This window comes from Arvicola amphibius, chromosome 4 (genome assembly GCF_903992535.2).
Source record: "Arvicola amphibius chromosome 4, mArvAmp1.2, whole genome shotgun sequence".
Lineage (NCBI taxonomy): Eukaryota > Metazoa > Chordata > Mammalia > Rodentia > Cricetidae > Arvicola > Arvicola amphibius.
This window is the reverse complement of record NC_052050.1, coordinates 96,935,101-96,958,183: the sequence shown is the minus strand read 5'-3', so window position 1 is coordinate 96,958,183 and position 23,083 is coordinate 96,935,101. Positions and strand designations below refer to the sequence as shown.

Here is a 23,083-nt window from a genome sequence, read left to right as displayed (position 1 = left end):
GCCACCATGTGGTTGCTGGGAATTGAACTCAGGACCTCTGGAAGAGCAGTCAGAGTGCTCTTAACCTCTAAGCCATCTCTCCAGCCCCATTGATGAGACTTTTTAATTTCATTTTTGAATGAATTTTTTCTGGACATAGATTCTAGATTGGTAATTTTTTGTATTTGTATTGTGCCACTGTTAGGATCTTTGTTTGTTCCCTTGTACAGTGGTCTCCCCCATGCCCATTGTTAGCTGGAATTTATGATGACAGTTCACATCCTATGCTCCCTCCAGCCTCTTGCTGTCTGGTTCTTTGGTGTTGCAGTTCCCATTGCTTTGCCTTTAGCTTTTCTGTTCTTGGCAGCGTTTCATTCACTGTTAATCATGGCCCCCTTCTCTTTCCTTCTCTCAGGATCCTTGCCCCCCCACCACCTGTTGCCCTGTGTAACTTCTGGCCTTACTGTTGTCCAGTTGTGTTACTTCATCCTGACTGAAACAGAAGGCCTTTCCCCGGGTTGATTGTCCTTATCTTACTCCTGGTGCTCTTTGTTTAGTGGTATGAGATAATTGAATTAATTTTTGTTCTTCTATTTGTGTCACTTTTGTAGTTGTCTAATCCAACCAGAACAGGTGCTTGTCAGAGCACCAGGGCTGACCTCACCCCGACCCATGCAGGTCCGTTGTGCCCTCCTGGTTTGGTGTCTTCATCATCTTCAGTTTTATATCCCGTTTCTAGGCTCATTGCTTGTCCATGCTGTCTTAAGCTTTTTATAATAAGTATCTCAGCAAGGTTGAAATGAAGGACTTGAGTTTCCCTTTCATGCTGCCATTTCACTGCCCTGAAGAACATCACTGAAGGTGCAGTGGCCCCTGTGTAGAAGGAGCGGGGCTGCGTCCCGCCACCCGGCTAGCTTTACCCAAAATAATTACACGGAAACCGTATTCTTTTAAATACTGTCTGGCCCCTGGCCCGTTAACTGTACCTTCTTATTGGTTGATTCTCATATCTTGCTTTAACCCATATTTAGTAATTTATATAGCACCCCAAGGGGTGCCTTACCAGGAGACATCTTAACCTGCGTCCATCTCAGAGAGGAGAAGCATGGCGACTGCATATGGCGACTGCCTGAAGCGTCTCCCCAATTCTGCTTCCTTTTTCCCACAATTCTGTTCTGTCTACTCCGCCTACCTAATTTTCTGTCTCTTAAAGGGCCAAGGCAGTATCTTTATTAATAATGAAAGTAACACATAGACACTCCTCCATCACCCGTGTCTCTGTATTCAGTGGATGGTGAAGTCTACTGGGTGCCCTAACACATTAATATCCATAATCTACACCCAGCTTGACCCTCTTATGTATTTGAGCTTTATTGATCATGATAGTTGACCTATCTTTTATTTCTTTTTAAAGTATTTGAATCGTTTGTGGATTATGTGGCTGTAGAACAACTAGACGGTGACAACAAGTACGACGCTGGGGAACACGGCCTGCAGGTACCCACCCTCCTATGCTCAGTCAACCCCCACTGCTGTGTCTGCTTCTGAGATTGGTAGCCGAAAGGCTCTATCTTGAGCGGTCTGCTCAGGTGGGAGGATGTGATTGAGGAGGTGCAGTGTTTTACAGGCAGCAGAGTGATAGGAATGTGTTGTGGGGCTTGACATTTCCTCCTTTTGTTCCTCATTAGAGCTTACCCTGACCTTACCAGAATGAGTTTCTTGCTCATTTGAACTCTTATTTTTAGCCCCACCCCCATTTTTTTCTAGATAAAAGTTTCTTCTGTACAGCCCTGACTACCCTGGCACTCACTTGGTAGATCAGGCAGGCCTCCGTCTCCCTGGTGGATCGGCTGGAACTAAAGGCATGCACTACCACACCCAGCTTTTATATTTGTGGGTGCCTAGTTTGTCTCCTATTGTTTTACTTCTCTGAGCTTTAGGCTTTTAGAGTAAGGAGTGCATCTCCTAGTGTGTGGCCCCAAGGGACTCTGAGCATGGAACAAGTGACCTGTCCGTGATGCAGTGAGAGATGGGCTTTGTTCGCTGCTCATGCTGGCCAGCTGCATGCGATAATCTTGGGTCTTGTCTTTAGGCTTATTGCTGGGCTCTCACTAGCTCATTGACTTTATTATCAGAGCATATCACAATGCTTACCAGGCCTGTCAGTTTGTAACTCAGGGTCCTACGACTGCTTTGCTGGGTCAGACACAGGGTCAGAGGCTTTGCTGCACATGAAAGTAAGGGTTGTGTTGAGAAGTGCTTAAGAAGCATGGTGGTTGACATTTTGCCACTTGGAGGAGAAGTTAGTATCTGGTTGTGCAGCATATTGTGCAGAGTGCCCGCTTGATTGGGAAGGGGTGGAGAGGCAGTATTTTGCTTTTCTTTGTTCTTGTTGGTATGGACTAGGTGCCTGGGCCTTTCTTGAGAGAGCCCTAGTTAGTCTTTCCATATTACAAAGAATGTTGCCAAATAGGGTTTCCAGGTTTCTAGCTGTGAGCTGGAGAGGGTTTGGAAGTGAAGACGGGTGGTGGAGTCGAGGTTTGCTGGTGAGAAGCAGGGCTGAGCATTGTCAGCATTAGCCTCTGCCCCAGCACTCAGGGAAGAAGGCCGACTGGCTGGAGTCCTTCCTGCTGTAGACCTGCACTGGTTCTGACGACCACAGTTTCTTCTCCATGGCTTTTTTTTTTTTTTAAAGTCCCTTTGTATTTTCCACATTGTTTGAGTGCTAATATTGTACGTAGCATGTGGATTTTAAAACAACCCCTGCTGGTCATCTAGGTTAGGGTGTAACCACCTACACATTACAGAAGACCTTAAGGCTCTCTAAACAAGCATGCAGATGTCCTCACTTTTACCACCAGACGTTACCCAGTGTGCTCCCTTAGTGCTCAGACTGTTTATTTAATTTAATGTGTGTATATACATAATGTACATGTGTAGGCATGTGTATGGGGACATATTTAGAGGTCAGAGGACAATTTTGTGGACTCATTGATGTGGGTTTGTGGGACTATGAGCTATGTCCCTGGCCAGAAACAAGTAAGGTTGGGTGTGGTGGGGTAGTCCCAGTATTTGTTAGGCAGAGGCATGTGACTCTCTGAGATCCATGCCAACCTGATCTACGTAGTGAGTTCCAGGGCAGCTAGAGTAACCTAGTGAAACTCTGACACACACACACACACACACACACACACACACACACACACACACACACACACACACACACACACCCCTAAAAGATGGATAAAGCCTGGTGTGGCAACTAAGGAGGCAGAGGTAGGAGGTCACTGAAGTTTGAGGTTTACAAAGTGAGACTAACTAAAATCACTATTTCTTCCCAACTTCCAGGAAGCAGAGAAAGGTGTGAAATTCTTAACTTTGCCACCAGTGTTACACCTGCAACTGATGAGGTTTATGTATGACCCTCAGACGGACCAAAACATCAAGATCAACGATAGGTAACGGAGGGTGGGAGGACTTGGGTGGCCTCTGCTGTATGTATGGGGCCTTGGAGGTGTCGTCTAATGGGTGCTCGTTTTCAGTTGATTGTCCTGTCAGTGATCCTACCCTGACCCCAGACTCCACTGTGCCACATTGAAAGCAACGGGCAGGGTTTTCTGAATTGGTCACAGAGATTGTATTTAGCTTTTCTAATGCTTAGATTTTGACCAAATGTAGATCTTTTTTGGTGTTTTTTGTTTTTTGACTGAATGTGTGTGTATGTATGTTTCAGTATTTTCAAGGCAGGTTTTCTCTGTAGCCCTGGTTGTCCTGGAACTGGCTCTGTAGACCAGGCTAGCCTCAAACTCATATTTTATCTGTCTGCCTTGCCTTTGCCTCTCAAATGCTGGGATTAAAGGCATGTGACACCCGGCTAAATTAGTGGTTTTGTTTTAGCTTCCAGAATGTGCTTGAATTTGAAGATGATGATGTATGTCTACCCCACTTCAGTTTCCTTTCCATATTTTTAAGACAACAGATTTAAGGATGTCGGAATGTGGTTCCATTGGTAGAGTACTTGCCTACCATACACAAGGCCCCGGGTTTTGTCCAGGCATGGTGTTGCATGTCTATAATCCAGCATGGGGCAGATGGAGATAGCAACATTAGAAATTCAGGATCCTTAGATGCATAGTGAGTTTGAGTGAGGTCAGCCTGGCCTTTGTCCACGAACCTTTGTGAGAGTGATGTTGTGTACTTCATCTGAGTTGGTCTGCAGTTTTATCCTGTTTAGTTTGAACATCGACATAGAACAGGACAGATATGATGGTCATTCATGTTTGAGGGGAGAGTATAGCTGAATTATTTCCACAAACTGAGTATGTGCTTACCTGCCTGTGTTCCAGCACCTCATTTTTGTTTTTTAATGGAATTCTTGCCATTGTTTTAAAGTGTGAGATTTTTCTTGAATGTCCAGATCACACATTTTAGCAGATAGGGCCATAGTCCCAAGGTAGTGAGGCTGGATCTAAGCAGCCTTTGGCCACTAGAGACACACACTCTTGGGGCTCTGTTCCACCTTGCATTGCTTTCCTTCCTGTCTCTGAAGGCTGTATTTAATTTTGAGACATTTTAAATTCAGCCTGGCCATCAACTCACCAGAATTATAAACTTTGATCATCTTGCCTTCACCCTTGTGAGCTTAGCCAACATACCTTATCTATACCATGCTGGTGATAGAACCCAATGCCTTATACATGCTAGGCAGGCACTAGCAACTGAGTTGCTGTTCCAGACTTGAGTACAGGTTAATTTGTCATTGATGATAAGATTTAGCAAATCCCAAATTAGGAAGCCAATAATTTAGAGCTGTGTCAAATACAGTATGTTCATATAATAGAAGGGTAAGGATCTTTAACACACATTTCCCTAGCTTGTTCTTGGTTGCCCTAGGCTTACACACACCCTAGAACTGACTTCAGTGTCAGTTTGCTCTAAGACAGCTGGGTGAAGCTTTTGAATATGAGCCTGTTAGTTACCCGAATTTTCTCCAAAGTGACAATTTTTCTAGTAAGAGCTCTTTCAAGAGCCTTTAGAATCATCGTAATTTGTGATTAAAGATGGACAGTTAATTGTAAGAATTTACAATAAAGTTCTAATGGATCTCATGCTTTGCATATAAATCAAGTTTCTTTTTAAAATATTTTTGAATAGGTTTGAGTTTCCAGAACAATTACCACTTGATGAATTTTTGCAAAAAACAGACCCCAAGGACCCTGCAAATTATATTCTCCATGCAGTCCTGGTTCACAGTGGAGATAATCATGGTGGACATTACGTGGTTTACCTAAACCCCAAAGGGGATGGCAAAGTAAGTGTCAGCCTTGGATGTTGATGTTCAAAAAACATGCCTCTTCTGTTCATGCTTCATGAAATTACTGGATTCCTTCCCAGCCTTTGAATGTTTTTCTGGTGGGTTTTTTTGTTTGGTTTGGTTTGGGTTGGGTTGGGTTTTTTTTTGTGACTGAAGTTGTTTTCTTGTCTAATTTTCAACAAGGCAAAGGTGAATGGTATATTCTGTGTTAATAATTGTACCTCGCAGAACCTCTGTCTCATGCAACTGACAAATACTGAAAACAGTGGTTCTCGTTGGCTGGTTAGGGAGGCTTCACTGAATTAGGCCTGTTTACACATTCATCCTCCGGGATCCCTGGTGTGATGCCATGTGGCAAAGGTTTTTGGAATAGAGGTTTGTTGTTTTTTTGTTTTGTTTTGTTTTTTGAGGTACTTTAACATTTAAAGTGATGAATTGGAGATTAAATAATTTTAGTCAGAAGCCTATTACATAATTATGGAGTTAATTTATTAAAATGTATCATTTAATTGTACTCTGCCTTTAATTCTTCAAAGGATTGGCACTGTGCTAAGGATTGGTCCAGAGTCAGAAGCAGGCTATTTGAATAGTTAACAAACAGTACCAGTGAGCACATAGTGCCTGTTTCAAATTCTGAACAAGAAAGACAGAAGCACTCTGGGAGTTGTAGGAGGTGTGTGTCTCTACTCTTAATCTTCCTGCTTTCCTTCTAGTGGTGTAAATTTGATGATGACGTCGTATCCAGGTGTACTAAAGAAGAAGCTATTGAGCACAATTATGGGGGTCACGATGATGACCTGTCTGTTCGACACTGCACAAATGCCTATATGTTAGTGTACATCAGGGAATCAAAGCTGAGTGAGTACCAGTGCCTTGTGTTATCCTTGTACTACGGCAAACTTGTATAGTTCTACGAAGAACCCCTCACTCACTGCCTCAGTGTTCTATTTGTACAGTACAGTACTATAAAGTGCAGTGCACCTAGCAGTGTTTGCTGGCCAGACACCCCTCCCCCCTTATTCTTTCTATCTCCATCATTCTATCCCCAAAAGCAAGCTACTGTGAGATTGTGGCATTCAAAGTGGACATGGTCCCAAGACTTTCCACATTCCTAGGTTATTTTATTAATGAAGACACAACATGAGATTCTTATAAGGCGGGAAAGCAGACTCAGCCCCAGGTGAAAGATTTGTTTGTCCTGCAGGCGAAGTGTTACAAGCTGTCACCGACCATGATATCCCTCAGCAGTTGGTGGAACGGTTGCAAGAAGAGAAAAGGATCGAGGCCCAGAAGCGGAAGGAACGGCAGGAAGCCCATCTCTACATGCAAGTGCAGGTCAGCCTCAGGCTTGGAGACTGCTGTGTGGGCACTGTATGCCGTAGGTCTCTGCTGTCCCTTCTGAGCATTCTGGGCATATGGTCTATCTGCAGGGCTCACTGTAGGCAGTGAGGCAAGTGGTTGAGGCCTTTGGAGATTTGAGTGTGCTCAGGGTAATGCCTCACAGGTTGTAAGCTTGGCTCTGTGTGCCTTCAGATAGTCGCAGAGGACCAGTTTTGTGGCCACCAAGGAAATGACATGTACGATGAGGAGAAAGTAAAGTACACCGTGTTCAAGGTTTTGAAGAACTCGTCCCTCGCAGAGTTTGTTCAGAGCCTCTCTCAGACCATGGTGGGTATAGTTCCTCTGCTCACTTCCAGGCTACCAATACCACGAGAGACTGCTTGCTACTTTGGGTGGTCAGTGTGTCTAGGCCCTCCATGAAAATGAAGGCGATGTTGAACTGAGCTCCTCTGACCTGGCCCACAGAGGCTGAATCTCAGAATCTGCTTCTCTCAGTCCCCAAAGCTAGCCTTGTAACAGATCTCAGAGGAGGTTGTAGAAACTGTTCCTCCACTACCACCACCAGGGTTTGGTAAAATAGGCTCCTGAACTGAGCCCTCGTGTGGTCCTGGTGAAGCCAGAGGCACAAATTGTCCAGGCCATGGAACAAAAGTTTAAGTTTGGGTCAAACCCCCTTCCTTACCTTTTACTCACAAAAGCATTAAATTGATAAAGATGGAAATACATGCTTATTTTAATAAATTTTTGAATTTTTTTTTCAGGGATTTCCACAAGATCAAATTCGACTATGGCCTATGCAAGCAAGGAGTAATGGAACAAAGCGACCAGCAATGTTAGATAATGAAGCTGACGGCAATAAAACAGTAAATATTGTTGGTAGATCCTCGGGTATCTCATGGAACTCTGCGGGAGGCTCTTGTCCTGCAGTTAGCAGCCATGTGTCCCTGTGGGTTGCATCCAGTAGAGCTGGACATGTTCTGCACTGCTCGAGTGTAGTTGTCGCCCTGTCACCTAGGCCATTGCCACCTTCTAAAATCACCATCTCTTTTGGAAATAGATGATTGAATTGAGTGATAATGAAAACCCTTGGACAATATTCCTGGAAACAGTTGATCCTGAGCTGGCTGCTAGTGGAGCAACATTGCCCAAGTTTGATAAAGATCGTAAGTGCCCATGAGGTGCCTGCTACTTGTAGAGCAGTCGCTAGGCTTAGAGTCCTCAATTCATCTCAGCAGAGGTCTGAGCCTTTGTTCCCTTGAAGAAAAATCTGGTGCCTCCACGTTAACTCATTCAGTCCCTTCATGTTGAGGGCTCCTAGGGAAGCCACAGGAGACTGGCTCAACTTGATCCTCCTGTAAGAGGGGGCAGACAGCAGTGATGCTGTGGTGTCCTGGCTGCTGGCTTGTGCTCATCACTCTGGTCTGAGGTTAGGGCAGGGTTGCAGGCATGTGTTGGGTCACTTATCAGATGCCTCACCTTAGGACCACACGGCCTGTGTGAAAGAGTTCTGAAGTAATTAGTCAGGGCTGTGCCACTAAATAAGTGGCTGCCTCGCACACTAGGACACTCAGCTGCTAGATATAGCCCCCCGCCCCCCCCCCCCAATACTGGTCCAGCTAGTCAGCACTAGGTCTCAGTTTACTGCATTGGATATCTTCTTCACTGCCTCCTGTAGTGGTTTACCCAGGTGTGATTTGTGGGACACACCCTTGTTATCACTGGATCAGCTCCTGAAGCCTCGTGTCATTGTTACTTCTAGGGGACTTCTCATTGTCATTGGTAGTCTCTTACCCCAAGGTTACTTGTTAGCATTCTCAGACATACTCGGGGTTAAGATCCTAACAGCCTGTCCATCAACTTGTAGATGATGTAATGTTATTTTTGAAGATGTATGATCCTAAAACACGGAGCTTGAATTACTGTGGACATATCTACACACCCATATCCTGTAAAATACGTAAGTCCTGCCTGCACTTCTTTCTGACTAGGGTTTGCTAGTTGCTTTACAGCTGTATATTTAACAGATTTTTTTTCACCCTAGGTGACTTACTCCCAGTTATGTGTGACAGAGCAGGATTTATCCAGGATACTAGCCTTATCCTCTATGAGGTTTGCTCTTTTTTTTTTTTTCCCTTCATTTCTCTATAATCAACACTCTATTGTTTCTGCTTGGGGTGAGGTTGTTCTGCTTGCCTTGAAAATTTATTATTACTTAGTCTGTAGTTTATTTAGGTCCTCTGCTCTGTGTGTGGAGGTGGGATGGGAGGAGGTTGAGACAGGGTTTCTCTGTAGCCCTGGCTGTCCTAGAACTTGCCTTGTTAGTTGGAAATTACAGTTTTTGTTTTTGTGGTTTATTGAGACAGGGTCTCGTGTAAGCCAGGCTAGGTTCAGACTTGCTTATATATAACTTCTTTGGCCTCCTTATCTTATTGCCTCTACTTCCCCAAAGTGCTGTTATTACAAGTATATCCCACCATACCTGTTGCACATTAAGAATAGGTCGCTTTTACCTGTTTTGGATTGGTACTCATTTGATACTTTTAGGTTTGTTTTTCCCATTTGTATTTTATTTTATTTTTATTTATTTATTTATTTTGGTTTTTCAAGACAGGGTTTCCCTGTAGTTTCTAGAGCCTGTCCTGGAACTAGCTCTTGTAGACCAGGCTGGCCTTGAACTCAGAGATCCGCCTGCCTCCGCCTCCCGAGTGCTGGGATTAAAGGCGTGGGCCACCACCGCCCGGCCCCACTTGTATTTTAATAAGGATGTGTGGTCATGAGCTTGGAGTCTGACTGTTTGGAGGGTTGCATGAGCACAGAATCCAGGGCCAACCTAAAGAAATAAGGAGACCCTGTCTCAAATCAAAACACATAACATATAGATGAATGGATTTGAATACAGAGAAAGCATAAACAACCAAAAAATTTGCTCATAACATTCTTAAATGTAACCATTTGCTGTCTCTTCCTGTAGGAAGTTAAGCCGAACTTAACAGAGAGAATTCAGGACTACGATGTATCTCTTGATAAAGCCCTTGATGAGCTGATGGATGGTGACATTATTGTGTTTCAGAAGTATGTATCTTTGATATTTTCCATCTTTTTTGTATGCATATCAAGTGTTATAACCATGTGTACTATGCTCTGATCTGCAGTCGAGGGTCCTTAACCTGGACAGTAGCTATTTACAGGTTTTGATATTAGGGGCAGTGAAAATTAGCCTTAAAGTTCTCTTGGTGATATGGTGGTGAGCACTGTAATCCTAGAATTTGGTAAGTAGAGGCAGGAGAATCTAGGAGCTGCATAGCAAGTTTGAGATTATCCAGGGCTCTGTTAGAGCCTGTCTCCCAAACCCAAGTTCTCTGATGTCCTACAAATGTCTATAGGGACCAAAGTGGGATGCCTTTATAGAGGAAAATACTTGAGGTTGGCCTTATCAGATTCCCCTCTGGCAATTCACTACCTATATCCACACCTGCAGGTGTTTGCCTGGGACACTAATGTCCAACAACCTGATAACGGACAAGAGCTGCAGGTGTGGATGCTAGCCAGAGCCCAGGCTGAACGCATTGAGCTGCAAAGGAGCCTATTTGTAGGGAGGGTTTGGTCATGCAGTCACTGGGGAAGCAGCTAGGACTGAGTGCCTACTATAAAGCTCCATAAGTACATGCCTTTCTTGATTGTGTGTGTGTGTGTGTGTGTGTGTGAATGTATGTCTGCTGCCAGTGGAAGCCAGTAGTGGGGATTAAGATCCCATGGGACTGGAATTACAGATTGTTATAAGCCACATATGGGTGTTGTGGGTGGAGCCCAGGTCCTCTGGAAGTGCTTTTAATCGCTGAGCCACTTCTCCAGGCACAGCTTGTCTTAGTTGTGCCGTGTTCCAGCTTTCAGTGAGAGCACTCTGTCTTCCGTCACACTGCTTCCCGTCGATGTCGCTCGTGTCTAGATGGCGGTCGGTACCTTTTGCTACCCCCAATTCAGTCCGCAAACATTTTTTTCTCCCTAGGGATGACCCTGAAAACGATAACAGTGAATTACCCACTGCAAAAGAATATTTCAGAGATCTCTACCACCGTGTCGATGTCATCTTCTGTGATAAAACAATCCCCAATGACCCTGGGTTTGTGGTTACGTTATCAAATAGGATGAATTATTTTCAGGTATTGAACATTTGCTCTTTGCCATTTTGTTTATCCTTCCTAGAAGACACATTAATATATTTGTGAAAGAAACTGTATGATGCTCTCAATAAGAAGGAAGACAGTGCCTTGCTTGGTATGGACTCGGCTCAGACAGAGGTTTCAAGTTCCCCGCTTCCCTGGGCTCCACAGCAGATTCAAGACTAGCCTGGGCCACACAGCATAAAGCCTCAAAGTGCTGAAAAGTTAAAATTGGTTGAGTTAAAAAATATAGTAAAGATTAATATATCTAAAGAGATAAATACTAGTTTTTATATAACGGATCACATTATATTTACTTTTTAGCAGTAAGCATTGTACTGTATAACTGTATACAGTTAGTTAAGCAGGAAAGACAAGTAGGTCACTTCCATGAGGACACCTTTAGGAATGCTGTTTTGTTATGGGCAAAGTAAAATAAATTTCTGGGGAATTTTTAATTCAGGTTGACCTTGGAGATCACATTCTGTGGAAATGTAAATAACTAGCCCTGAGTTTATTGAACACATGTCCAACCTTTCCTCAGAGTGCCAACCTCTTTCTGGTTCTTCTCTGCCTCCTAGGTTGCAAAGACAGTTGCACAGAGGCTCAACACAGATCCCATGCTGCTGCAGTTTTTCAAGTCTCAAGGGTAAGTGAGGCTCACTCTGCTCACTGAAATTCTTCCTTGTGTGCTGTCGGAGTTTCAGGCATCGTGGGAACACTTGACTATATAGTAGGGGTCACATGCATCTATTTCTTTCTTAGTTTGAAATACACGTGTGTCCTTACTTATACTTTAGCCACATGACTGAGGTGGTAAAGGTCCACCTCCTCTACTGTTAAATTTGATAATGGTTGGCCCGCCCTGCTTCTTTGGGTCCTGTGCAGCTGTATGCTGTCCTCACACAAGCTGAGAGATTCAGGTCTGGGCAACAGAAGTGGGCTAGGTAGGTGCAAGCAAGGTTTCAGACAGTACACAACCAGCTGTTTGTGTTTTATTCTCGGTGTGTATTGTAGACCAGTAAACAATTTGCTTATTGTTTTCTTATGTGCTGTTTTCTTGTAGTTACAGAGATGGCCCTGGTAACCCTCTTAGACATAATTATGAAGGTACTCTAAGAGATCTTCTACAATTCTTCAAGCCAAGACAACCTAAGAAACTTTATTATCAGCAGGTATGAATCCAAGTCAGTGTGACTAGGTGATAAAGGGAAGCTTTGAGTTTTCTCTGGAGTCTGTCTAAACAAGCGTGTCTTTTTCTCAATAGCTGAAGATGAAAATCACAGACTTTGAGAACAGGAGAAGTTTTAAGTGTATATGGTTAAACAGCCAATTTAGGGAAGAGGTAAGTGTTTCTCCGATTGTCACTGGCGTTACTCTTGCAGCTTTAGCACTAAAGCGCATGAGAGCACTCCTTCAGTGCGGGCATGGAGTGAGGCCTTTAAAGCCTGGACGTGAGAGAGCATGGCTGAGCTAGCAGAGCTGAAATGAGAGCCAGGAGTGGCCCCCTGGTGTAGAGCCAGGCCACCACACACTGCTGCTGCAACCTTGGCCTAGCTTAGCTCATCGCCCGTCAGGATATGCTCACAACCAGGCTGTGCCCCATGCCTGTCCATCAAAGAAGAGCATACTTGCTTGGTTACCAGGCCATTTTACCTCCCAACTCCACCAGAATTGAGAGATTTGAGACCTAAATACTGTTTTGTTTGTATTGTTGGTGAGGCTAGAACCCCTGAGTTACTGGTGCCTTTTCTGAGAACCAGCTCTCTGTATTCCTGTGCTGAGAACAGGAATGCTCTTAGGGTGACCCAGGGTTGCTTTCTCAGATACTGTTCTGATCTACAGTCCTTCCCGGTTTGGAGGAGGTGGTCCTACTACCATGAATGAGTCCATAATTGGGGCTGCTAGGGTGGGACTTTGAGTGGTAGCTCACCTCTCTTCCCAGCTTGAACTAGTGAGTTCTTTGGTTTGTTGTAGCAGAAATCTGTTTACTTTAAAGCACTTGTAACACTCTGTCATCACTTAGGAAATAACACTATACCCAGACAAGCATGGCTGTGTCCGGGACCTGTTAGAAGAATGTAAAAAGGCCGTGGAGCTTGGTGATAAAGCATCAGGGAGACTTAGGCAAGTATCTCCGGAGCTGCAGGAGGTTGGGGCAGCCAGCCTCTTCCGAAACTGAATGGAAATCAAATAGCCTTTCTTCTGCAGTTGCTGTTTGGAGAGGCCAAGCCTCTCTCCCCTTCTGCTGTTAACTGCAGTAAATGGCTGTGGTGCTGGTAGCAAAGGAACAGTGTGTTCCAAGGTGCTTGGGGAGTGTGCGTGTGCGTAAGTGAAGGGGGGGGGGGGTCCCATAAGTTTCTGGTGTAGCCTCTGCAGATATAAAGTGAGGTCCCAAATTCTGCTTTTCTTTTTTTTTTTTTTTTCAAAAATTTTTATTATATATACAGTGTTCTGTCTGCATATGCCTACTCGCCAGAGAGGGCACCAGATCTACTTACGGATGGTTGTGAGCCACCATGTGGTTGCTGGGAATTGAACGCAGGACCTCAGGAAGAGCAGTCTTAACATCTGAGCCATCTCTCCAGCCCCCCAATTCTGCTTTTCTGAGTCTGAGCATGAGTCTGTTTTTTTGCCTTATGGATGCCTCATAGACAGGTGACTTTGGGGCTTTTTGGTTCCCCAAAATGCTATCTTTGGGCTTTCTTTCTTGCTTGCTTTCTTTCTTTCTCTTTCTCCTTCCTTCCTTCCTTCCTTCCTTCCTTCCTTCCTTCCTTCCTTCCTTCCTTCCTTCCTTATTTTACTTTCCAAAGTCTTTATTGAACCAGTCATGTTAAATCACTAAACATTTCACTTGTTTTTTCAAGACAGGGTTTCTCTGTATAGCCTTTGCTGTTTGTCCTAGAATTAGCTCTGTAGACCAGTGTGCGCCTTCACTCCTGGCAGAACCTGGCTAAATCAGAAAGTATTAGTAAAAGCTGCATGTTTCCAGGATGGTCCTCTTGTTCCCCCCCCACCCCACCCCCCACACACAACAAACTGTAGATCAGATTTTAAATGATGGCCCCTCCACTGGTCACATGGCTTTAAAAAAATAAATCACTAAAGAAGCCCAACTGCTCAGAGGCATCTGTAACTCTCAGATTATTCCATTTATAAGAGCTCGGGCATGTATAAATCTGACCCAGTGCTCTATAGCACACTACATTGCCATTGGGCTAGCCTTCAATGTGCTCTTCCTTTTTTACGACCACCAGATTTGATAGGAAACCTATCTTTGTGCTCTGCTCAGCCTGCTGGCCTCTTATATTATACTCAGTGACTAGTCTTCCTATAAAAAATTAATAATAGAAGTACAATACATAAAGCATAATTAAGCCAGGCGTATGGTCATGCTCACTCCTTCTCAGTTCCTTCAGTTTCTTCTTCTGAGCATACATACATGTCATCATGCCCCTTTCTTGTGTCTTTCCATGAGTGCCAATATGTCATTGCCCCATTTTTCTTTCAGGCTGCTAGAAATTGTGAGCTACAAAATCATTGGTGTGCATCAGGAGGATGAGCTATTGGAGTGTCTGTCCCCCGCGACAAGCCGGACGTTTCGAATAGAGGTAGCTGCTGCCTGCCTGCCTCAGAACCAGGGCCACCGCTGTGTGCTGTAGAGAATTTCATTCCCAGCTTTAAAAATGCTGCACTATGAAAAAAATACACACAGCGTAAGATAATGCAGCCACTATTCAGTGTGCACTTGATGGTGTTGAACACAGTTGCCTTGTTATTGTAAGCATCCTCTATCCAGAGCTGTTCATCCCAAAGTACTGCTGTCTGCTTTTGTGCCCTTGTGAGGGAAGTCTTTATAAGTTTGGGCCAGGTGTGGTGAAACACACTTTTTTCCTTTGGTATTATTGCCTGCATGTACATATATGTACCTCATGCATGCAGAGTCCAGAAAAGTGGTGTTAAATCTGCTGGAGCTGGAGTTACAGGTGGCTGTGAACCTCTGTGGGTTCTGGTAATGAAACCCAGCTCCTTTGGAAGAGCTGTCAGTGCTCTTAACTACTGAGTCATCTTTCCAGCTCCACTGTTGGCTCAGAGCTTTGATTCCAGTACTCAGGAGGCAAAGACAGTCCAGACTGATCTATATTCCAAGTTCTGGGCCAATCAGAGCTACACAGTTAAACATAAAAGTAAAACAAACATAAAAGTAAACATAAAAGTAAACAAATTAGTTTGGGCCCAGACAGAATGACTCAGCTGGTGAAGGTCCACCCCTCATCCCAGCTTGGTGGCCTGAATTTGATCTCCTAGACTCACACGGTAGATAAAGACAACTGGCTCCTGCGGGTTGTCTTTTGACCCCAACGTGCCTACCGTGGCAGGCACGTGTGCATACACGCACAAATCAATTGATAATGTGTAACTTGATAATGGGTGCAAAGCAAGTCCAGGCAGAAACTCTGGGTCCATAGTGGAAGTAGAGCTGCTGCTGTTTCTACACTAACTGGTTAGAAATGTTTTGGTTTCTTCCTAGAAACCTGAGCTGTCTTGACTGAGTTAGCTGAGTGTGGCCTTTTGGTAGAATGTCTGCCAGCAGCATACATTACAAACTGCCCGAGGCTTATGAGCTTAAATAGAAGAACAGCTTGCAATGTTCACAGTGGCCTTGTTTGCCAGTGTGTCTTCTAACAGAAGCCCCTTTCACTCTGCCCTTCCCCCGCCATACAGCCACCTGCTTACACCACCTGGATACCTGAGGCCTGGGTTCATCTGCATCTAAATGGGAGTTTACCCATTGAGTCAGGTTAGAGTTTAAATAATAACCACACTTAGGGAAGTCTTTGTGTTTTAAAATGTGTCTCCAGGAAATACCTTTGGACCAGGTAGACATAGATAAGGAGAATGAGATGCTAATCACAGTGGCGCATTTCCACAAAGAGGTGTTTGGGACTTTTGGAATTCCATTTTTGCTGAGGATACACCAGGTAAGAGTCCTGTCTGAACTCTGGGCCTTTGAAGTACTTGTTGATCTCAGCTGATGGGGCAGGCAACACAGCAGTGCACTGGGTGATGGCATGTTCTGCCTGAGCACACCTGTTTGTCTTCCAGGGCGAGCATTTCAGAGAAGTGATGAAGCGAATTCAGAGCCTGCTGGATATCCAGGAAAAGGAGTTTGAGAAGGTGTGTGCTCTTTGGAACCTGGCTTTAGTGGCTAGCACTTGAAGCTGAGTGAGGCTGCTGAGCCTCTTTGGCAAAACAGCAGGGATAATGGAGAAGTTTACCTTTTGTTTTCCAGTTTAAATTTGCAATTGTCATGATGGGCCGGCACCAGTACATCAATGAAGATGAATATGAAGTGAATTTGAAGGACTTTGAGCCACAACCTGGTAAGAGGCTTCTCAACAGAGGCCTTCATTTGGCCTGTAGGTCTTGGAACCATGTGCAGCCATTGAGAGTCAGCAGCACCCTTGGCGTTGAGTGAGTTCCCCACAGCTCAGGCCTCCGCATTTCCAAGGCTGAGAGCTTTTGCTGTGCATCAATGGGCTGAGGTGTGGGTGATTCTGCTTCAAGTTCCCCTGGGGCTGTTTTAGCATTTGATTTGCATCAGCTTGTGTTGTGCACTCCAGCTGACTGAGTAGCCACCTGATGTGAAGACTGGATCTGGTGGTTGCCAAGGGTCTTAATGGTTTGTTTTCTGTCCTTGCAGGTAACATGTCTCATCCTCGGCCTTGGCTAGGGCTCGACCACTTCAACAAAGCCCCAAAGAGGAGTCGCTACACTTACCTTGAAAAGGCAATTAAAATCCACAACTGACTTCCTTCCCGTGTCCAAGGCGAGGGACAGCTCGTGGGTGTGTGCCCTTTTTAACAGCCGTAGAACTTTGGTGCACGTGCACTCTAGCCCAAGTCTCCAGCAAGAGGATTTGCTGCTGATGTTAATTTTATTTTGTTGAGGCTGTTCAGTTTGGCTTCTCTGTATCTATTGACTGCCCTTTTTGAGCAAAATGAAGGTGTTTTTATAAAGCTTGGATGCCAATGAGAGTTATTTTATGGTAACCACAATGCAAGGCAACCATCAGCATCACGGGAGAAGAGATTCCTAGGATGCGAGTCCCTGGCAGAGGCGTCCGGTTGGTGCAGACAGCCTGGCCCCTGCCCGGGTCCTGCACAGCTCTGCAGTCAGAGCTAGTCAGGCCCATGTGTAGGCTCGTCCAACTCTTCCTTCAGTTAGACTTTGAGTGATCAGTGCACATCTGTAAAGGCAAACCAGAGAAACCACCCTACGCAAAGCACTCTGCTTCACTGTGTGTGCTGCTGGCCCTTTCTGGGCTTCCTCTCCTCAGCTGCCTTGGGGTGTTTTTAATAAACATCTCAGTTCGGCAGCCATTGGCAAAGTGGATACACTGAGTTAAGTCCTGACAGCTAGGGGTCTTTTTATACATGGAGAACATTGTTAGATACATACAATTAAGGTTTACTCTGTTGCCTCTTGGCAAACATAATGATCTGAGCAGGTGAAAGAATCACTCTAGGTTTCTGTGAGGATGGAGTGGATGAGCAGCAAAGGAGAGCGCCTTTTAGCAAGAGCGCATGCTCGCTAGTGGTTAGTAAGCTGTTGACTTTGTAAAAAAGATAAAAGAAAAACAGGAAAAAAAAGGAAAATTAAATTGTATATTTAATGAATGAAACCTGTACAATTTGCCCCTGGGAGGAGGTCTTTTCTGTTGGGTGAGTGCAAGTGAACTTGGCCGACTTGGACACTCTGTGTGTAGCTTTATTTGAGTCCTCTCTTCGTCCTTTTGTTGGAGCTAATGCCAGCTGCGTGTCTAGTTTTGAGTGCAAATAGAATCAGCAAGCCACACCTCTTTTCCCTCCCTCCCCAGTACTTCCGTTTGTTTCTGTAGCAGCAGTGTACACCAACTCTCCTGTATATTGCCTTTTTGCTGGAAAATGTTGTATGTTGAATAAAATTTTCTATAAAAATTATAACCCAGTGAGTGCTGTGGAAGCCGAGGACGAGTATCCTCTCCCTGGAAACAGGCCTGGGAGCCTTGCATTGAGTCAGGGGTTCAACCACTATGTATTTTTCTTAGATATTGGATTTTTCCTTTGGGTGGCAGTTTTTTTTGTCTTGCACTGCAGGCCTAGAACATGCTATGTAGACCAGACTGGTCTTGAACTCAGAGATCCACCTGCCTCTGCCTCCCAAGTGCTGGGCTCAAAGGTGTGAACCACCACCCCTGGCTTCAGTTTGGTTTTGGCCTCTAACATTTGAGCTTGAGAAACAAAGTTTTTGTAAGGCATCGAGGCACAGGCCTCTGGTCCTAACAGTCAGCCAACCTGTGCTCCATAGCTCCTGTCCAGAGTTTGGGGTGTAACTGATGGTGGAGTACTTGCCTGGTGTATGCAAGGCCCTGGGCTTCATCCCTCAGGATCTAAGGAAAACCCAAGAGTCCTCACTGGGACTGCGGAGATTGGAGGTCTCTGGCTGAGCTGTCCACAGGAGGGTATCGCTGGCCTGGTTCTGAGCCACCTGCACGCTGGCTTCCAATTTCCTTTTGCACTATGAATTGTGTGCCTTCCAATAACTTGTGTTGTACAGATCAGTGGGATAGGGAGCAGATCATGGGGGCCCTGAAGGCCTTGATCCTGTTGTGCCCTTTGGCCTTTTACAAACGAGAAGTTACTGGCGGTTATAGGCAAGGCAATGAGGACTGCTCACCCAGTGTCGGCCTTGTTTGAGGGCTTGTTGGGGCTGGTCAGTCTTAGGTACCCACAATTTCTATTCCCCCTTAAATATTAAATGACTATTTTTCAAAGAACTTCGTGTAGTGTTTCTTGTGTGCCGCATTCATTTCCCATCTATCTTGAGTTCATTTACCTGATTTGGGGGAAGGAAGAAGCAGACATTTCAAATTTATGAAACAGTTGTCTTCCAGCCTGCTCCCTTTAATCCTCTGAAGATGCTGGGTCCTTTGTTCTGTGGTGTGACTTTTGAGGTAGGGGAGGCCTTACCTGCAGTGGGAGCCAGTGTGTGACCCAGGTGAGGGCTTGCAGCCATGGTGGCCGTGTGGTGCTCAGGACCGTGAAGCTGAATCCCATCACTAAAGAAGTGGAAACGAAGATGGGGAGTTCAAAGCTGTTCTTGGCTGTATAGCAGATTGTGAGACAGCCTGAGTTACCTGAGACCCAATCTGAAAATACAGCATAACCCCGAAGGTACATTGTCCACAAGGGTTGTCTTCAGTAGCAAGCAGATCTGTGCATGTTGGCTCTTAGCCTTGTGGCATTAAGGAACTGTTACCAGGTTCCCTGTGGCTCCTTGGGGAATCTGCTCTGACACTAATAAGGTCTTCAAGAGCATTGAGCCAGCTGCCCTTGTGACCAGTGCATCTGGCAAAGAGTAAGATGAGGATCTCTTTTTTTGTTAGGAAAAATGATCAGATACATTGATCAAAGCAGTGGTTGGTCTCTGCAGGTGGTATGGGGAGGGCGGTGATCCCAGATGTGAGACCAGTCTAGGCTGCGTAGGGATACGATGATGGCTCAAAGAGTAAAACAAAGCCTGGTATGTACCACAATGGGATAAGGCTCCCTGGGATGGGAGCCTGTGGAGGCTGATGATACCCCTCAGACCCAGAGCCCTGCAGCCCAACAAAGTCAGCTCCCTGCTTGTGATGCAGGCCCTCATCTTCAGTGGCCTGGCTGCAGTAGTCCACTGAGTATGGGCACCCAGCCCCCACTCTCAGTGTAGGAAGCTCTAGCGCCTTCAAGCTGTATGAAGTCGTCGGAATAAGATGTGTGAAGACATTTCTCAAGGATGAGCTTTGTGGCACTGATTTTGGAGTTGGCAATCACCAAAAACCCTGTTGATGCCTTTTTTTGAGCCACAGGTCTTTGTGGGTCTTCAGTGCCACAACCCCAACTCTTAAGTGGTTGGGTTTGGGTTCGTAGAGCTCTTTCTTGCCACAGGTGTCTGCAGGACTTGCCAGCACCCTGGGTAGAAGGGAGATGTCCTGGCATATATGGTTGAGGAAAAGGCTCTAGCAGCCTCTTAAGGGGGAAGGAGGTGATCAGGGACAAAGTGGTACTTTTGTAGAAACTAGAGCTGTCTCCAGGAGTGGGGCCCTCCTGGGGCCTGCCAGGCTGTTCCTGCCCTGAACCCGCTGCTGCCGGGAATAGTAGAGGCCTTGTCTGTGGCTACCTGTGGCTGTGAAGCATCAGAAATGGCCCTCAGTTCTCAAGGGGTTGAGCAGCACAGCCCCAGAAGAGGTCGTTTCCTGAGTAGACAGACTTCGTCAGGACTGTCTCTTCACGTCCTTTAGCCTTACTGTTGATGGACTTGGGTAGTTGTACACTGCTCATCTTTGAGTGGGGCCTGCAAGTTGGGGTCCCCCAACTCTGGGGGAAAGCTGTGGGTATGAGAGAGAGGTAGTCTGTCCCTGCTGGGGGTCACAGACGTGGTGTTGGCTGGATGTTGGGGTAAGTAGCAGGGTCCTAGCTTATACCTTTGGAGTCTCCATGGAGCCCCTTGGTTTCTGAGGTTAGCTCACCCATCTTCCCTGTCAGCCAGGAACACTGGGCTCTTGGACATTCTAAGGTCGTTTGGGAGAGTGCATTGAGGTTCATCTCTGTTGAGGGACAGTGTCAACCTTCCAGCTCCCTGGTGTGGACTAGAGCTAAGAGCATATCAAAAGCTGGCCAGACCTCTCCCTTCCCTGGTGTCTGCTCACTGTCCCTAGACTAACTGGACGGCAGATTCCCAGGGTGGTGGACTTATTCTGGGCCGAGCTGACAGCAGTGGCCTGGGAGTAGGCACAGAAGCCATCCTTGGTGACTGCCGATACCAGAGCCATGCCTGCGACCACACCACACCCGCCGTCTGCTTCTGCAATAAGGCTGAGTGCAGTTGGACTTAGAGAATCTCCAGGCTCTGCCCCAGAGGGTGGGTTGGCCAAAGACAGAAGCCTCCAACAGTGTCCTCACTGGCCTCAGCAGCGCCACACTGAACACCAGCACAGCCCTCAGTGTTGAGTCAGTGGTGGACACCTAACAGACTGACTTGAAGCTGAACACTTCATTTTCAGTGGGGTTTCTTCCACTTTGTGGAAGGAGATGATTTGGGGGGTCTAGGCTGTGATCACTTGCCACCTCCTACAAAGTGGGGGAGGGGAGGGATCTGAAGGAAGAAGGCTGGAGTTGAGTAGCTCAAGGTAAAGATGATTCCCTCTCAAGACAAGTTCTGTCCTGAGGCCCGAAGCCCATGCTCACTTGGCTTCCCATGTCCGGGTCTCAGAAGCCTATGTGTCAAACAGCCACTGGTACTGTGGGCTATGTCAGTCCTGTTACACAGTTATGACTTGCAGCTGTGGTACATACAGTTTATTTCTGAAGTCCAGTCTCCCATCAGTTCAGGGCCTCCCTGTGCTCTAGAGAGACCTGCTGGCCTGGAGCAGTATCCCTTTCAGGAATCGCCGCCCGAAATAGCAGGAGATGCCACCATCCCACCAAGCCTCCAGCCTACACTCAGTGTAGTTACTCACACATGTACACCTTTTCACGTCATGCTAATGCAGGGGCTACAGGGAGACAGACCTCTTCCCTCATCTGTTTATAGTCACCAGAACAACCTGGGCCTGGGCGGCTGCCGCTATCGGTTGGTGCAACACTGCCCTCTTGTGGTGAGCATGGACATTACAGGGACCTTCAGCACAGCCCGTGTCCTTTATGTATGTGCCTGTTTCCTGTCCCCCCCCTTTCCTTCAAATGCTTCCTCAAGTCTCCTCATGTCTATTTGAACAATGATAGGCAGGACAATATTTTATTTTTCAAATTAAATGGAGCTCCAGTGTGGTGGTACACACCTGTCAAACCAGCAGTCAAGGGGCTGAGTCAGGAGATAGTGACGTCCAGCCTACCTTGAGAATACATAGCAAGCTGAAGAAAAGCCTGGGCAATTCCAAGAATCCCTGTCTCAAAGTGAAAGGGGAGCTGGGGGTGTAGCTCAGTGGTAGAGCACTTGCTGATGAGACATGAAACCCTTGATCCAGTCCTCAGCATGGACTGCAGAGAGACAAACTGACTCTCTGGTACTGGGTTGCCCTACACCACCTTCCTGATCTTGCCCGGTGGGCCTTGTTTTGCCCAGAAGTCTTATCCACAAGGCAGTTTGAGGTCTTTTAACAGCTGCTTCCTTCCCGTTGCCCCTGTGCACTCTGAGCCCCGCAAGGAGTGCACTATAGGGAATAAAGCTCATTGGGGAGCCCGCTCCAGAAACAACCCAAGACCCATCCCTTCCCAGTTTCTATAACCCTGCCTCAGGGTCCCGAGGGTGTCAAACTGGACCAAGCTCATGAGTCTGCCTGGGAAAAGGACAGGATGGAGAATGAAGACTAGACAGACAGGCAGGCCTGCTGGAAGGACAGGTCGGTGGGCTGTGCCAGGGTGCGCAGGGCTGGAGTCAAGCGAGGGCAAGAAGCAACTCACAGATGGCCTCGGGAACTCCAGGTGGATGGGGTAGGTGAAAACCAGTTTCTCTTCCCACTGCTGCGATGGAACTGTGCACAGGAAGGATGGGAAGAGAACGGGTTTGTCTTAGCTCACAGTTTCTGGTGGGGAAGTGGAGCAGCAGCGGCCTGAGAGAGCTGGTCACATGACCCCACAATCCGGAAGCAGAGAATGACCAATGTGTGCTGCAGCCCAGTTCTCTTTCTCCAGGATCCCAGCCAGGGAACGGTGCCTCCCATGGAGGGCAGGCCCTCACCCCTCAGTAGATAACAACGGTAACCCCCATGGCAAGGCTCACCTCCCACACAGTTCTGTATTTTGTCAAGTTGACACCATTGCAACATTTTTTTTTAAGAGACAGGTACTCACTATGTCAGACTGGCAGTCCTCCTGACTCAGCCTCCCAAGTAAGTGGTGAGTTCTTATCCGTGTTAATTACTTTGCTCTGTTAGCCCTGGGCTGCTGGCTGGTGAGGAATGGAAGGAGCAGTAGGACCCAGAGCCAAGTAGGAGATGAGGAGGGGAACAGATTTTGAGTGAGTGGAAAGGACAGAGAACAAGGGCTGCCTCTGAGGTGTCTGGGAGAGAGGAGGTGGCCATGCCCTCCCCATGTACCTCCCCCACAAACACAGGAGAGGAGTCTCTCCTAAGACCTACTGTGGGTCCCCACCCCCGTTTTTGTATGTGCAATTATAATATGTGGGTGCACCTGTGTGAGTGGTCATGCACATGTATGCACATGCACATGTATGCACAAGGCTGGTGCGAGTGATCATCTCAAACCTA

At 46.3% G+C, this 23,083-nt stretch overlaps 1 protein-coding gene across 2 annotated transcripts in view; it reads left to right on the top strand.

The window, feature by feature from the left end:
• The window catches only part of Usp7 (ubiquitin specific peptidase 7), a 57,257-nt gene extending 38,644 nt beyond the window's left edge, over nucleotides 1–18,613 (top strand). For both annotated transcript variants that reach the window (XM_038326091.1, XM_038326092.2), the window contains exons 11-31: nucleotides 1,394–1,476; nucleotides 3,328–3,437; nucleotides 5,134–5,290; nucleotides 6,007–6,151; nucleotides 6,498–6,628; nucleotides 6,827–6,961; nucleotides 7,396–7,497; nucleotides 7,692–7,797; nucleotides 8,499–8,591; nucleotides 8,676–8,743; nucleotides 9,606–9,706; nucleotides 10,641–10,794; nucleotides 11,376–11,443; nucleotides 11,861–11,969; nucleotides 12,062–12,139; nucleotides 12,821–12,921; nucleotides 14,306–14,405; nucleotides 15,657–15,776; nucleotides 15,901–15,972; nucleotides 16,088–16,178; nucleotides 16,499–18,613. In XM_038326091.1, the coding sequence (XP_038182019.1) occupies nucleotides 1,394–1,476; nucleotides 3,328–3,437; nucleotides 5,134–5,290; nucleotides 6,007–6,151; nucleotides 6,498–6,628; nucleotides 6,827–6,961; nucleotides 7,396–7,497; nucleotides 7,692–7,797; nucleotides 8,499–8,591; nucleotides 8,676–8,743; nucleotides 9,606–9,706; nucleotides 10,641–10,794; nucleotides 11,376–11,443; nucleotides 11,861–11,969; nucleotides 12,062–12,139; nucleotides 12,821–12,921; nucleotides 14,306–14,405; nucleotides 15,657–15,776; nucleotides 15,901–15,972; nucleotides 16,088–16,178; nucleotides 16,499–16,605 (2,231 nt within the window). In that variant the 3' untranslated portion in view covers nucleotides 16,606–18,613. The remainder of the gene's footprint in view (nucleotides 1–1,393; nucleotides 1,477–3,327; nucleotides 3,438–5,133; nucleotides 5,291–6,006; nucleotides 6,152–6,497; nucleotides 6,629–6,826; nucleotides 6,962–7,395; nucleotides 7,498–7,691; nucleotides 7,798–8,498; nucleotides 8,592–8,675; nucleotides 8,744–9,605; nucleotides 9,707–10,640; nucleotides 10,795–11,375; nucleotides 11,444–11,860; nucleotides 11,970–12,061; nucleotides 12,140–12,820; nucleotides 12,922–14,305; nucleotides 14,406–15,656; nucleotides 15,777–15,900; nucleotides 15,973–16,087; nucleotides 16,179–16,498) is intronic.
• Nucleotides 18,614–23,083: the final 4,470 nt, after the last annotated feature.